At 42.9% G+C, this 16,867-nt stretch overlaps 1 protein-coding gene and 1 long non-coding RNA gene across 9 annotated transcripts in view; both read right to left on the bottom strand.

Moving 5' to 3' along the window:
- The window catches only part of ZNF827 (zinc finger protein 827), a 150,049-nt gene that overhangs the window by 112,418 nt on the left and 20,764 nt on the right, over positions 1–16,867 (bottom strand). For all 8 annotated transcript variants that reach the window (XR_001516371.2, XM_015585089.2, XM_015585086.2 and 5 more), the window contains exon 2: positions 4,995–6,047. Coding sequence is in view for 7 of the 8 variants with exons in the window: in XM_015585089.2 (XP_015440575.1) it covers positions 4,995–6,047 (1,053 nt within the window). In the remaining variant the exon portion in view is untranslated. The remainder of the gene's footprint in view (positions 1–4,994; positions 6,048–16,867) is intronic.
- Positions 10,896–16,867, bottom strand: part of LOC112474626 — a 12,188-nt gene continuing 6,216 nt past the window's right edge. Inside the window, exons 2-3 of the long non-coding RNA XR_003044499.1 lie at positions 16,449–16,485; positions 10,896–15,737 (exon numbers count right to left, since the gene is read on the bottom strand). This is a non-coding gene — a long non-coding RNA (uncharacterized LOC112474626). The remainder of the gene's footprint in view (positions 15,738–16,448; positions 16,486–16,867) is intronic.

The raw sequence follows: 16,867 nt of genomic DNA, 5'->3' as shown, positions 1-16,867 counted from the left end.
AAAAGACAGAGGTGGAGAAAATAGAAGGGAAGAAGGAGAGGGTGGACGGTGAATTGGCTGGGGCAAAGCTGGAAGTCCTTACCTTTGTCTGTGCCTGAAGTACCTAAAACAGTGCTGGTACCACAATAATGGTGTGATAGATGGTAATGAGATCGAGTGGAGAGGGCTGGGTGGGGAGGATGACAAAGTGAGATGAACGCTGGACACGGAAGTAAAGGAGGCAGGAAGCCGCCAGCAAGTCACAGTGGAAGTAGTGTCAGCCCAAGAGTTAGCCTTTCACACAGCAGCCAATGCGCCTCTTCCACGAATGGTGCATGAAAAGAGAGATGTTCGTGGACTTACACCTCACTCACCTATTTCCAAAATGAACCTGGAGCAACTTATATTAAAAATGCATACAGTGTGACTACATCATTAATAAAGCACCATGATGTGTGTTTTAACTATTTACAACGGACAAGATCTGCCCAAGACAGAGAAGATCTTGGGGGAGGTTTGATCGCGAATTTCAAGAAGGGACACATTTAATTTAAATTGAAAAAATATTTTTTGAGTTGATAGACAAGTTAAAGAATAAGCATAAAGTAAAAGTAAAAGCATTTTTAAGCGAGAAGGAATCTTGGCAATAATTCCCAACCAGCTCAGTTTACAGATGAGGATACTGAAGCCAGGTGTTAACGCTTTGAAGTCCCTCTGCTAGTGTGTGGCAGGGTAAGGACGAGAGACCATCAACCCCTCACTTTCTGGTTTGGTGCTCTACCCTACTGTCTGTCTGTCTATAAACTCATAAACAGAACATCACCGGGCTAAGGAAGAAAAGTCACGAAGGGTTTTATTAACTTACTAGCTTTAACTCAAGGAGAGTATTTTTAAAACAAATGTAATTATTTCATAGGCTCTGAAATCAAACGTTCCCTTGGCAGATCCTATGGGACAACTGGCAGAAAACCTAGATAATTTGCAAGCGGGTAGTGTTTTCACACAGACCTGACCGAGATGCCCGGTGACCCTGGCTGTGTGTAATCCATGCATCGTCACCATCTCCAATCTAGACCTGCCCACCCGGGACTGCATACCTGTGTGGGAGGGCCCATCCTCCTTCCTAACACTATACACGGATTTAATATCTCTTAATGGAATTTATTGGGCATGTGCTACTTTACAATGCTATTTTAGGGAAACAAAAAACTATGTTAGCAAGAGATATCGCTGGATTGTTATCGGTATTGATGTTGTTGATGCATATTTTAACAACCGGTAAATATTCAATAAAACTAAGAGAAGTCTGATATCTACAGGCAGTCTAAATTGAAATCACTGGGGAAATATAACTGAGATTGGCAACAGATAGTTCTGAATCTTGATTAAAAAGTGAATTTTCTTAGCTAGTTCCTTTGCGCGATCACCCCCAGATTGCAGCTAGAATAACCGCAGACCTAACGGAAGAGTATCTAGGGAGGTCTCCTCACTTTTCGAACTTTCTGTGCTTTTGCAATAATGTTAATAACATCAGATAAATACGACAGGAAACAGAGTCAGACACCCCTATGTCTTGAACCAAGAAATATTCTTAGCTCTCAGGTGTATGAGACTCGCCTGCTTTTAAGCATATTTAAATTTTATTCAGGAAAGTAAGAAGTTCTGGAGACCCTCTCTCTGAAACTCTCCTGCTACTTAGGAGCCTGGCATCCCGAGAATCTTGTTGGCCTTCCACAAGAAACTCTGTCTTTAAAATAAAAACCATTTATTTTATTGTGAGCTGCAAGAGAACAGAAGCTTCAAAGAGAATTGAGTCAATGCGTGACATTTATCTTTCTAGCAAATGGTCATAATCTTCTTTCTATTGTGTCCCCTTTCAGAGGAGCCGTATAGCATGTGTTGGGGTGCAGGGTGACGTGAAAGAAACCTCCTCCTCAAGTGTCACGTCTCTCTTGCAGGGGGAAAGGCTATCGAGTAGTGGTCTCTTTAAGGAATTAAATACACGATGACCTGGAGACAACTGAATCCTGTTCAAAAAAGAGGAATAAGGCCAGACCTAAAAGACACTTTTTTTTTCCCCATGATTTGGACTTCCCTTGACCTAAAGAAGGTCAAGGAAATGTTGAAGTCTAAATTTCTCAATACATTCGCTTTTCTAGCACATACCTCTTTGTAACTCTAGAATCAACTTTATATGCCCTTTCAGCAACATTTTGAAAAATAGCTTGAACACGTACGCCCTGCTCGAAATCAGAATAGTGTGTAGTTTATTTTTGTGGATTTTTTTTTTGGTTATTATTTGTCTGCTTAGGTCATTAAGCAACAGAAACCCTTTCTTTGCTGTGAGAAACTAGTCCAGCTGTCTATTTTGAATTAAACTAAGGTAAAAAAATAATAATAATAATAACGAGAAATGTTTAGAAATGTGGGTGACAGCTGTCACCACATTCTCGTAAATGCCTTTTAGGTAAAGCCCAGTGGCATCTGAACCCAGCCCCCAGGGTGCCCTGTAACCAACATGTAGTGTGTAAAGGGAGGGGAGGGAGCAGGTGAGAAGACACACCTTCCCTTCCACGCCTCAGATTCAAAAACCAGGGATCCAAGTCACAGCCACCAAACCGTCTCCCCACGATGGAAAGGTAAACAGCGAAACTGGATGCTCTGTCAACCCTTCTGAACCCACGACCTAGTCAGGATGCGGGAAGTGACGACATCCACTTTAACTGAGAAGTGCACAGAGACACCTCCTTCCCTATTTCCAATCTGTGCAGTGAGAAACGGAATTGAATTTAGGACGTGTCCCTATGGAACATTTTTCGAGTGACCATTTCAAGAGCCCTCATGTTTGTCTTTGCAGAGATCTTTCCTCTTGCATAAGTTTTACAAAATAAACTATTTTTAAATACAATTACTCCATCAGTGGAGCTGCTTCACCAAGTCTCGGATTGACAACCAGAGGCACAGGTCCCAGTCAACAGCAAGGGGTTACGGGGCCCCCATCCGAGAAGTTCCTTTCTCTCTTCTTCCAATTTGAACATTTTAAGCATTCACTGATTAAAATATTAAGCATTTCGGCAATAGAATAAATTTAGTAAAAAGAAAAGAAAGAATGGTTTCTTACAGATCTCCATATTAAATCCGGCAGAGAAGCTTGATGAGATATTGGAATGAATTCAGTGCATTTAAACCAAAAAAGAAATACATCTTCTGCCTCGGGTACATACTCTACGACAAACCAGGCAAAAGAAGTCTACACTACACTGGAAGTGCACGACCTCTTTCTCTTCTTTACATTCATTTAGTCACTTGAGTGAAAAAATTATACTTCACATCTAATGCAGGTTATACCTGAGACCCTTTAAGATGACAAAGCTGCTAGTTTGCCCTCAGGAGGTACAGTTTCATCAATCACCTTTTTCCAATTCTTCAGCCAACTGAAGCTTATTATTAATTTTGTGTAAGCTTTTTAAAGTAACTAATGTTCAGGTGAATTTACAGTGTAAACACCATGAACACATTTATTCAATCACTAGATGCGGAGAATATTTATAAAACCACATTTTACATATAGCCATACCTCTCTTTCTGCTTCTATTCTAAATGAAATGTCTACAAATCAGGAATGATTTATTCCATTGCAAGAGTACCCAGCTCTCTCCGCTCTTCTCTTTGTTTCCAAATTTCAGCCATTTCTCTGCTTCACCAGATGGCAGGTGAGAAGTGAGGAGAAATGAAATTCAGAAATGATAAACATTTCAGGATTTTATTGACACTCCAGAAACTAGAGCGAACGGTTTGGATCACTTAGAGTTATAAAAGTTCCAGAGATCCATTTTCTAGTTCTATTCTGCTGTTTACACAAGTTTTAAAGTAATTATAATTAGTGTATATAGCTCATTCAGCAATTTAAATGGAAATTTGTCATAAATACATCAAATTGATGGTAGCAGCGATCGTTCAAGTCAATTATTTGCCATTCTAAGCACTCTTCATCAATGCGGCTGCAAATAATCAAAGTTGGCTAGACACACACAACGGTAGTGTTTATACTGACGAAGACACACATAGCCTACTTCCTGTTCCAGTCTGGCAGGATATCCTTGAGAGACATCTGAAACTCCATACATCCACGTCCAGGACCATATATTTATCACACGCATAATTTAAAAACAAACCAGTCCAAGAAATGATGTTTCCACTTTGAGAACTCAAGTGACTAAATTTCTCCCTCAGACGAGTAACTGTGAATGTCAAGGCTCTGTAAGACAGCGACCTCTCCTTTGGTAAGACAGTCCCCACCAGGAAAACTTGTGATTCAAATTTTCCACATGCACATTCCTTCAGAATCTGATTGGATATGAAAAAAATAAAGCATTTGTAGGAAATGCTCTGATTATGTCTGAATGACAATATTCTTTGGAGTTTTCACATGACAAGAAATTATAAAAGAATAGGATGAGTGAAAAAGGCTTAAATTTTCACAAAAAAAAAGTCATAAAACTGCTAACATAAAAGTACATAGTGTGATAAATTAGGGCAGAGTAGTTACTGATTATACAAAAGTCCATTTGTGATGGAGGCAGCAGGAGGGTGGACTCTGCCTTGTCCTCTGTTTCAAAAGCAGTGGGCTTTTTTTCCCCACTATGTTCAGTGATGCCATGCACTCCATGACAAAGATGCTTTGATCTTCCCCCATTAAATATATCTCGTATGGACCTAGCCTGAACCTGCTCAGAAAAAAAAAATCATTTATATGAAAGGGAGGAGAGTACTGTATATCTCTAAGATTATTCATTACCTTTCAGAAATGAAGCTATTTGTGAAGTCTTTGTGTAATACGCACATAAAAGACCACCACACTGCTTATTTAAAGTATTTTGTTGTGCTCCTGCTTTTTCATTGCTGCCTCGGATCAGACGGGGAACCCCACCGAATAAGGCAAAACGAAAATGGGAAGACATCGCAATTTACAGTCAAAAAGACTTGCACGACGATTGAAATAAAAGATTCCATACCTGTGTTCGAGGGTTTAGAAACTCTTCCCTTGGGAACTGGGAGCAACAATAATTCCAAGGATTGTGGCGGTGGTGGCGGAGGTGGCGGAGGTGGCGGTGGAGGTGGCGGGGTCACTTTTTCTTGCTTCTTCTCTGAAGGCGGTGGCGGTAAAGGATCCTCAGGCACCAGTGATGATTTCTCAGCCAGGAGGCTCCCAGCAGCCCTTGCAGCTACCTCTTTCAGAAGGGCCGCCGAGGAGGTCATGGAAGCCAGGGAAAGGAAAGAGCTGGCCGGAGGTGGGTGTTCCTGGCCAGGAGTCAAGCTTCTCTCGCTGACTTTCTTGGATAAAGCTGCCAAAGTGGAACTAGCAGACTGGGAGCTAAAAGGGGAGGGAAAGGACTCGAATCGCATGGTCTCCTCAGTCCTGGTGAGAGATTTGTCCTGTAGGACAGCATTGGCTGCAGCTTTCAGTTTTAGGATGGCTGAATCCGGGGACAAGCCGCAGGTGGTGGTTGAGTTTGGCAACCACTTACCTTGATTCCATATAAAACGGTTACTTGGAGTGTATTGGTCATTCTGTTCCTGCTTCTCGGCCAACTTCCTGGCGAGCACACTGAGCTGCTGGGCATGGTGGGACGGTGGGGAAAAGGAGAGGTTCGAGCCAAGGTTTACCGGGGACTCCACCCTGCCATTGGCCGTGGCTGCGGTGTCGAGTTTGAGGGACCCAGCCTCCAGCAGCCGCCTCAAGTTGCTGCTCAGGGGTTTCGTGGAGCCTGGGGAGTCATCTTCGCACAAAGAGGACACGCCGGGAGAGAGGTGATCTTGACACTGCAGGGAGTCTCGCAGGACCTCGCCGTCAAGTGCCACCAGCTCCAACGTGTGACTGCTGGGAGTGGCACTTCCCAAGGAGGTGTCCGGGGAAGTGGACTGCTCCTGGATTCGGTCCTCCAGAGACAACTTATAGTTCTCCTGGACTTCTCCATAGGATGCTTCCGACGGGGTCTCTGACGAGTTCCCATACCAGTGCTCTCCTTCACTGAGGTCGCCCTCCGCCTCTTCCTGCCTACTAACATCTGGAGGGAATTAAGAAGATCAGGTTTACTCCCAGAGTGAGCAACGAGCAAGTCTGAAGACATTCAAATGGAGTCGCTGGCATGCTTCCTCTTCCCTTCCACCCAAAAACCACATGAAAGACAGCAGCAACCGGCCTACAGTCTCAGGTGCTGAGTCAGACAGGCTTGGCCTAAGCCGGAGAGGAGGTAAAATGCTAAGTAGGCAAAGGTAAAAACACACCCACTTGTGACATGTGTTAACCTTTCTAATAATTGTTCCAGAAACGTTGGAAAGGAAAAGGAAGAAAGAGAAAACGGATCTGCTAAAGAAGAAACTGGATGAAGAAACTGCAATTTTCAATGACTGGGGGAAATGGAAAGAAGCTTGTACCCTTGTAAAAAACCAGCATGAGATCTTTAGTGCCCAGTCGGAATTAGAGAGGCAGCTGGCAGAGTGGGAAAGCGTTGGCTACGAGGCACAAGACAGTACGAAGCTGCTTCCCCACTTTCTTACTCTATGGCCTCACGCGAGTCACTTAGCTGAGATAAGATGCAATTAATTTTTTTTTAAAGTGTAACAAAAAATGTAAACAATAACTATCATACATTGTATATTATAACAACTATAACACCCAGTCGTTGTGAAGCTTAAATCATAATACACATGACCACGTTTTGAAACAGTCAAGTACTATATAAAAATCAGATCTTGTTAGCAAACAACATTAACATTACTGATTTCTTAGAGTCACAGTATCTCCCATGTTATGCGTGCTACTTGTTTGAGAGTCCTCGATTCCCATCACCAACATGCCTGTAACCTCATGCAAGGCAGTGATTACTAATTCCTTCACTCCACTAACAGTGCCCTTTAATTATTTTCTATCCATTAACTTATCCATCTACCACTACCACTCTCACGGCCCCTCAAGCATCAGTCGGTTGAGACTCCTTGCCATTCCAGGAGCACTCGTGAGCTCTGTCACTTTCCTCAAAACGTTCCTTCTATCTGGAATGTCTTCCCTGGAAAATGTGACTGTCCAAATTCTGCTCATCCTTCAACACCCAGCTCAAAGGTTTCCTTCCTCATGATTCTCCCCAGAACTCTCAGTCAGAATTAACCTCTCTTTCTCATTTATTCACTCAATTATTCAACGAATAACTATGGCTACCTGTTGCATGCATTGAATAAAACAGAGGTCCTGCCTTCTCAGAGCTTACATTTCGGTGGGAAAAGACAGATGTTAAACGAAGTTAATAAATCAGTAAATCATAGAGTAAATCAGAGGCTGATCAGTGCTATGGAAAAAGATACAGAGCAGGACAAGGATTGCGGGTAACGGGCAGGAGGCGAGCTGCAATTCTAAATAGGGTGGTCGGGGTGAGGCTTCACCTTCAGGCAAAGACTTGAAAGATGTGAGGGGTTGTTCATGCAGCATCTCTAGAAGAGTTCCATGCAGAGGGAGTCCCTGTAAAGGCCCTCTTGTGGGAACCTGCCTGGGAAGGAAACCAGTGTGGGGGAGTGGAGTGAGGGAGAGAGAGAGAGGAAATGAGCTGTGAAGGAGCTGGCCTGTGCATAGCAGCAGGACACTGTACACTACTGAAAAGTCTTTGGCTTCTAGTGAAATTAGGCTCCTCCGGAGAGTTTGGGGCAGGACAGTCGTATGATGTGACTTTCAAAGGACTGTTCTGGCTGCTGTGCGGAAAAGAGAATTCAGGTACAAGGGTGGGAGCAGGTAGACCAGATCAAGGTGAGTGCAGGGGGTGAGAAGCAGCCACATTCCGTGCATATTCTGAATGCAGAGCCAACATTCACATGTTTGTTTATATTGATTTTATTTATTTACTTATTATTCTACATTATCTGTCTGCTATTGGCTTATCTTCTGAAAGGTAAGTCGAGGTGTTCCCTGAAGGCAGGGGTTTTATTATCTACGAACCCCACACTGTGCCCAGCAAAACACCTGGTCACTAGCAAAGTTCAGTGAATGTTTAAGGATTGAGCCAAAATCCCCCATTGTGCCAAGGGTTGCTATATAATATGCTGCCTTTTCAGAATAGAAATAGCTAGAACTAGTAATACATGCACTACAAGCTAATATATTGATCTTCCCATGCTATTTAGAGAAGAAATGTCACAAATGACAAATTCTCTTTCACTAAGCTGAAATTCTGCAGCTCCTTCCTGTGAGTCTTTATTATCAAGAAAATGCAAAATATCAAATGGAATTTGCTGGGGAAAAGCAGATGAAATTGAATTTTCTCTTTTAAAAACAGTCTGGTTCCTTGTGATTTGCCACATTTCCTTCTTCCCACTTGATTTCAACATTTTTCATCTTTCTGAAATCAGCAGGATCCTGAACTACTCATCTGCCCAATGGCTTCTCCTAGAGAGCTTTCTACCAAACACCAAGCAGTCGACACCAGTTTCAACAGCTGGGCTGCGTTTATGTTCCTTTGGCAAACCACCTTTCTTGATTTCAGATTAAATATCTCATCCTTCAGGATAATCACATGGGACTGATTTAAAACTCAGTACAGTGAGAATTAGTTGAATATTTCCTTGAAGAATCTCTTCTTTGATCTGTATTGATACTCGCTAAATGAACTAACATAGGAAAATAGGAAAACAAATGATTCAAAAGTAAATACTGTTAGATTATATTTTTGTCAAACTAGAGTAGCTCTAGAACTCCAAGACTGGTCTAGAACCTTGCTATAAGGGTCAATTAACAAAGAATATATAAAATCAGGGTTTTGATAACCACAAAAAGATTACAACCACATGTCCAGGCCCATCACTTTACTGAGACTATTAATATTCTAAAAGTTATCTGGTTGGTTCAAAGATATACTGCTACCTAGTGCTAATGCCAGAACCAAGAGCCTAAATCCTTCAGCACTTGGCCCAGTGCTTCTCTGCAAAGCCCCAGTGCACAGTCTGCCAGATGCACTTAAAATGGCAACTTCTAGCGAGTACTGTCAGAGCAGCTGCCCTCTACCCCCACACATCCATCCTTCCACCCTCTAGAGACAGAAATCAGCAAGGAGATTCTCTTAGATGAGGTCAGTGTTCACTCTTCGTCTTGAGATAAACCATTAAGAGGTAAAAAATACCCATTATTCCTATACCCTAACCTCCCCATTCCCTCTCTGCCTCTCCTTTGTTGCACTTGGTCAAAAATGGATTCAAATGCCTAAAGAATTCAGCACATCTACTGGTAAAGCCCCAAAGGCAACGCTTGATTTCTGACCCCTTCCACAGACACCCTCGGAAGCAGGACTATTCCCCCTTCCAATGTGCTGAAGCGAGAAAGCATGTCAAATACTAAAGAAGTTGTCAACTCAGGCTCCAATCCTATCAAGCACCGATAGGAGATCCAAACATTCTTGAAAGATATGTGATATCTGCATTTAAAGCAACTTCCCCAACCTTGCCAAAACATAAGCCCCAAACAAGCAAACAAAGCATTTCTTAAACGGACCGGTTTATGTCCTCTGAAATACCTGGATATTTCTCAACCATACACATTCCTCTGTTCTTTGCAGACGCGAACACAGAGATACGCTCTCTTCTGGACTGCAAGACAACTTGGATATGAAGAATATTTTTAAACTCATAATACTCTATTAATCTCTTTTCTGAAGATGCTGCAACTGAAATTGAGGTTATTCAAGTAATAAACCACCAAATAATTGTAATGCATGGCCTAGAAAGAGCCGGGCCAGAAACCTGAGGAGAAACAGATCTGAAATTATTCTGGCATCACCTGAGGTCAAACGAAAGGTGGGGGAAGCATTCAGAGAAACGAATGCAAGAGACGTGGGGATGAGCAGAGGTCAGAGAAAAATCATAAGACGCTCAAACAAATACGCTTGCAGTTCACAGACAAGGAACAAGGATTTTCTCCCACAAATACTCATTCTTCCCCCTGCCGGGCTGCTCCCTATTTTCACATTCAGTTTTACCAAGGAAGTATTCTGGAAGGCTGCACGGCTCCGGGTGTGGGGAGCTCTCCTCCAGCAGGGCCTGTAGGGCCCCCAGCACCTGGGATCCTGCCACATGAGAAAAGCTTCTCTCATCAGGACGCACAAAACGAAGCATTCGGGCAACCTAGGGGATCCACTGGTTGAACACCACAAACTTGAGAAAAAGCGAGGCTTGACTTTTGACTTTCTTTCACAATCTGAGAAGCCCCTGGGCAGCGAGACAGCTCCATTTTCCTGTCTGTCACCAGCACGGAACGGTGGGACGTAATCACAGAGAATCGCGTGTGCCCCCATCCTGGAAATGCTTCCTGTGCACGTCCGCCGACCGTGGATTCTACCGCTTTCCTAGCAAAGGCTCCCGGGGAAGCCTCTGAATGGCCAGGGTACATAACTTGCTTCGAAATACATTATTTTTAACCTCCAGAATAGGAAGCGATTTCCATGGCTAATTCTGCAACAACCTGTGTCTCTCACAGCCAGGTTCACAGTCGTTCTTGTCAATTTTACACAACAGTCTGTATTTGTGTTTTCCACTTTAAATCAGAAACCCAAAGAATTAAGAATAGAAACGGTGCAATTACAGAATGAAAATATGCTGAATAAATCTTGTTTCCATGTGGTGACAATTTCTCCTTTGGGGAAAACAAAACAAAATTCCACTACCTAACACGTTTATTTATAATTCTGTTCTCGAGCAGAAACTCAGTGACTCGATATCAACAACTCTTGCTGCATTTTTTCAACTCACTTCCTCTACTGTTTGACAGCGGCAATCAGATGCATTTAATTGGACCAATATTCATCTAAGATCCTCATTCAGAAAGATCAGAGCAGAAATAAAATATGAGACATCTATTAATTTTCATACCTTTTGGCTGAGGTTAAAGCAAGTGGAGATGGAAGCCCAGAACTCATACTTCTTAATCTATCCATAAATCATCCCCTCCAGACAGTTCACATAAATGTAACCAGCAGGTTGGGAAGAGAAGAGGCTCGACCCCTCAGAACTCGCCTATGGTCAATTCTCTGGCAGTCAACACACTCGTCTTATGAACACAGGTGTGTTCACCTGGTACCTACCAACTCATCTTCTGGCTCATCTTCATCTAAAAATCTTCCAAGTTCTCCCTTTCTATCGAATGCATATCAATAGCTAAATACCTATCCCTACCTTTTAAGGCCATGTATCTCTATCGATTTTGTCAGTTATACCTTTAATGCTTCCCTCAAATCATACAACCAAATTTTCCATGTGGTTTTATACAGAAGTGGTTTGTAAAGTTGAAGGAATCGTACACAAAAGTTATTAGCAAAACCAGTGCTAACAGTTGATTTAACTCAACAGACATTTAGTGAACATTCAAGGAACTGTTCTCTGCAACAAGGAGACTCAGAGATGCAAGTCTCTGGCCCATAGTTTATAATCTGTGGGAGTGCAAGGGTCGCACAAGCATAGGAAGCACAGAGGAACAGAGCAAGGGTTGCATATGCACAAAAGGAGTGATTAATTCTGGTGGTGAATGTGGCTGTGGAAATAGACCTCGAAGGATGACGATTCTAACAGATGATGTTGGAAATCCACTTGGAAGTGGGTCTGCAAAATATCAAACAGCAAATAGCCCAGTCATGGAGAAAGCTAATATCCAGGTGATAATTGCTGGATAAATCGACCAAACAAAAATTTTTTATATTCTTGATTCTTCACACTTTAAAAGGACACCATCTATTGATTTGCGAAGGGCAGAGTTTATCAATCATCTTACTGTACTCACTAGTTGCAAAATCAAACCATTAGCTTATAAATACCGGAGGCAGGACCATGAGTCAGTCATTATGGCGCTCCCGCTCGATGTAGGGGGACCAGGGCTCCTGTGGTTGTAATTACCACCACGACAGCAGGCAGCCACAGTTAAGGTTCTCAGTCTCTGTACCCATCCCTGAGAGGGGCACGAAGGAGCTTCCAGCAGCAGAGAGGATGTCAACGCCCTTCAGGGCGCTCTCTCGTTTGCCTCTAAACTCTCTCTCCCTTCAGAGGTTGGCTCGTCCTCTCAGGCTGCCTTTCCTAGGAGGCCGACGACCTGGCTGCTCAGGTTTTAGGTTTTCACTCTCAATGACTTACCATCGGAGAAAGGTCTTTCCCCGTCTGATTGGCCTGGGGGAGGTCATGTTCTGCTCCTTGGTTCTATCACGGAGGCCAGAGGGCGGGCTCTACCATTGGCTCAATGTGGGTCACAGAAGAAAGGCGAGGAAAGAGGCACCAGGAAGACAAGCAATGACCTCTATAATGTTTAATAAAGGCTCAGCACGCTGCACATCAGGCTGTTCTGAACCAATTTTGTAATTTTAAGCATAAAACAGATCCTCATCTAGGCCAGTTTTACCTGCCAATTTTTAAATTGCCCCTTTGTAGCCAGAAACCCTTAGCACATCCCCCACACCAGTTCTGCCCGCACCTAAGAGACCTCTCCGGGGTTCCGGGCTCCAAGTCCACAGTCTGAGTTCAACGCACCGGCCACTAATCGGTTCCCCAGGACAAAGCCTCAGAGCACAGATATCAAAACATCGATGCCCAGGGCACCCGACCGCTTGCAGCATGGCCAGGAAGAAAATTTAAGAACTGCTAGTTATTTCAAACTGCCAGGGTGGAGAAGACCAGATTCCTGTCACCAGTCCAGCTGGGGAAGAGGTGTCGTAGGGCGTGGGGAAACGGCAGAAAGTCTGGAGAGGACGAGAGTCCTCAGACCAGACAGCAGGGAGGGCTCCTGGGTCAAGATGAGTAGTTTGCACATGGCAATATTTAAAAATTATTATTTTAAATGTCCATGAGTAAAAAAGAGGTAACAAAAATAGACACATCACTCCTTCTCTTCCATGAGAGTTCCAAGCAGTATCTCAGCTGGCTTCAATGTTGGCACTTAAAGCTGCGTATTAGCCAGATCTTGCAGTGACTGAGGAATTACCCAAGCTCCTCCCTCAAACCGCCCATCTCAACATCAAGGACAACGGCTCCATCCTTACAGCCGCTTAGGCCAAAATTTCTGCAGCCAGCCTTGACCCTTCTCTTTCTCTCATACCTCACATCCAAATCATTCGTGAATTTGGTTGATCCTACCTTCAATACACATCCCAAATCTTGCCACTTTTCACCATTTCTACCGCTCCCACCTGGTACACGGTGCCGCCATCGCTCGCCTGAACTGACAGCAGCCTTCCAACTACCCTCCCTACTTCTGATTCTGCCCCACTATTCTCAGCCAGCAGCCAGGATGAGCTTTTAAAATATTATGTCAGGCTCCACTACTCCCATCCCCAAAGCCTCCACAATGGCTTCTCTTGTTTCTCAGAATAAAATCCAAAAGCCTTACCTTGATTTCAAGGCCCTACATAATTTGTATCCCTCTGACCTCATCTCCTACTGCTCGTCCTTGCTAATAAAGCAGGCTCCTGCCTCAGGGCCTTTGTACTTGCTGCTTCTTTTGCCTGGAATCTGCCCCCCTACCAAAAAAAAAAAAATAGCCTCATGGTTGATTCCCTTACTGCCACAGATTTCCCCTCCAACGTCATTGTCTATTAAAATAAACGCTCCATGAGAGCTCTGTACTGTTTGCTGCTGTATCCTCAGCACGTAGAATGGTACCGTACACACAGCAGACAATTATTATTTGTCAAATGAATAAGAAGAACGTATTAACTATTGGAAAAGTAGCACTTAGTACTGGAAACGAGAACTATTTTCAAAATTATAAATGATAATTCTATTTTTCTCATGTTGAGTCTAACACAAAAGAAGAGAGTCTGTTTTGCAAACTTTCCCACCAAAATCTCCCTAGTGGTCAAGAAAAGTGAACAGCACCCGAAGGAGAACTTGGGACTGAAGCCGAAGCCCCCTCCAGGAAGCCCCAGATTTCTCTGCGTTTTAGCTTAACAATTCAAGGGAATGCTGCACTCTATATACTATAGCTGTTCTTGTCCTTACTCAACACCGCGGGAGTGTTTCTCACCAACCATTCAGGAACATTTATTCTCCGGAAGGAAGCACCATCTTTCTCTGGATCCCCACCTGCTTTGGAGAAACACGTACCCTACTGGAGAAGCAAAAGGGCATGGCAAGTACCTAGCACAGTGTCGAAGCTCAATCAAGGGCGGCTGTCATCGTTGCCATGACCGAGGTCAGAAAACACACAGTACTAGTCCTGTTACCACACTTCAGAGAGAAAACTAAAGCGGAGAGGGTAACGTCCCAGGATTGTACACGGATCTGCAGACGATCAAGAACTAGAGCCTTATTTGTTGAATTTGGATTTTGTTATATGAATAATTTTAGAAATGGCAAAGCCTCGATGATCTAGTGCCCACGGCTCAGCTCTGAGCAGAGACTGAGAGACGATCAGTGATTTGCCCAAGATCCACATAGATGATTTACAAACATAGACAGGACTTTAGCTGAGATGTCCCGATCCGAAAGCTGGGGCTTCTGCTACTAAATCAGGGCGTCAGTATCATTAAGTGAATGAATGAATTCTATAACAAGGCTGGAGTATAATAGGCTCCCAACAAACATTTGTCTAATGAATCCACAATCAGGCATAAAGCACTGAAAATGTACCTGGTACTATATTAGATATTTTAATATTCATCGGAAAAGTTGACCCTCACAATAACTTTATGTGGTAGATCATACTCTCTTCATTTTACAGACAAGGAAACCAAGGTTCCAAAATGTTAATGGCTTATCAAACATACATATTTAGGGAGTAACAAAGCAAACTTCAAACCCGAATCCTCAAAACATCTAAAAGAACACTAGGAGCTTGACAAAAAAAGTAATTTTTCAAGTAACCAAAAAGTACCAAAGTACCTTCAAGCAATCAACATTTTAAAATTTCATTTTGATGGGATTTAAAAACACAGACACACTCGAGCATGATGTGTTCAACACGATTACGACGTTTGTAATACACAGATGTGTCTCAGAGGTGACTGGGACTTTTCAGCAGCTTGCCCCAATATTAAATGGCCTCAAGCAATTGTACTTTAAATTACTATTCTTACTTTAATAGTACTTTTGAATGCCCTATGCAGAGCCCCTTCCTCCTAAATCTGCGGCTTTCTGTCTGCCATAGCTGAGATTACAATCACCAGGCTTCTTAAAACTGCGCAAACTAACGATGAAAACCTAGTGTCATGAGTTGAATTAGATCCCCTCAAAATATGCTGAAGTCCAACATCCAGTAATCTGTGACTTCGACCTTATTTGGAAATAGGGTTTTTACAGATGATCAAGATGAGGTCATGGGGTGAGCCCTAACCCAGTATGAATGGTGTTCTATAAAAAGAGGGAATTTGGACACAGAGACAGACACACGATGTGAAGGCTGGAGTTATGCTGCCGCCGGCTAAGGAGCTACCAGCCGCAGGGAGAGAGGCCTGAAGCAGCTCCTTCCCCAGAGGGAGTGTGGTCCTGCTGACACCTTGATCTTGGACTTCTGGCCTCCAGAACAGTGAGACAATAAATTCCTGTTGTTTACGCCACCCAGTCTGTGGTTCTTTGTTATGGCAGCCCCAGGAAACCAATACACTTAAGTCTGAATGAAGGCCTGAGGCTTTTTTCTGGGTTTGTTCACCTCTGGATTCTAACACTGTAGCGTTTGTAGGAGCCAGGGGTTACTGTCCACACGGACCACACTGCCACGTGGGGTGAAGTCCTCCGCAGCTGGAAAACTGTGAACAGACGAATAGGTTATTTTTTGCCCATCTCTAAGCTTTAGCCAAATTTCTTTCAAATAAAAGAGTTTAAAAAAGACATTGAGTGAGAAAAGTGTCTTATTACTAGAGCTACGTAACAATCTCCAAAAATATATATATACATCCTCATCACCAAATATGTTGTGCCTAATTAATAAGAAAGGGACAGTTCAAAATATAGCATGAATCCACTAGCCAAAAGGCCAATCTAGAGACCGAAACAGTACTGATTAGTCCATGGATTGATCACCTGCTCCTTCACCCTTCCATGCACCTCCACGTTACAAAAAGCATATAGAATGTGTCCCCTCAAGCAATCAGAAGTAAATTTACCATGGCTACCATGGCGTTATCAGAAAAATTGTCTGCTAAGGCTGATAAATCGGTCGATTATCTGCTTCCTTGACTTTTATTTCCTCTTGTATAAATGTTTTCATCCCACCATTCCCAATACCTGTTATAAGATGAACGATAAATTACCCAGCCACTGAAATCACCAGGAAATGCTTAATAGATCAAAAAAGAACTTAACAACAACAAAAAAGCCCTAATAACATAATAACGCATTCTGTAGTCTAAGAACAGCACTCTATAGAGAGATAAATGACTACTTATTGAAATCTTAGCTTATACATAAAATGAGACATTCCTTCCTGGGCACATTTACCAAGCAATGACATCACGCACCTTGTAATGAAACATTTCATGGTCATCATCACTCTGCCTGCCGATGGAAAATTTCACACAGTAAGTCTTTTATTTACTAAAAATATGTGTATATCCGGAAATAAAATTGCCTTGGGAGATTAGAGATTTAGCAAGGGAGAGGAGATGAAATTGCTTTTTATCTAGTGATTAAATACATATAAAACGAAAGCTTCAGAGGAAGCAGCTCCCCACCCCCACATATTCGGCAAAAGATACTTAGTGCTATGGAATTGAGAGAACTTTCTCTGGTTATGCACGAGAATCTGTGACACCAAAGGACACAGATTACAAGGACAGCTCTAACTCAAGTTAACTTTAAACACCGATGTAGGCCAACAATTTTAACCTTTACTCTGACCAGGCTTTGTGCCAGGGCTGCTATCACGTGGTTGCACGTA

The sequence above is a fragment of the Pteropus alecto genome, unplaced genomic scaffold, assembly GCF_000325575.1.
Source record: "Pteropus alecto unplaced genomic scaffold, ASM32557v1 scaffold50, whole genome shotgun sequence".
Lineage (NCBI taxonomy): Eukaryota > Metazoa > Chordata > Mammalia > Chiroptera > Pteropodidae > Pteropus > Pteropus alecto.
The sequence above is the reverse complement of the archived record's forward strand: the minus strand, read 5'-3'. Positions and strand labels throughout refer to the sequence as shown.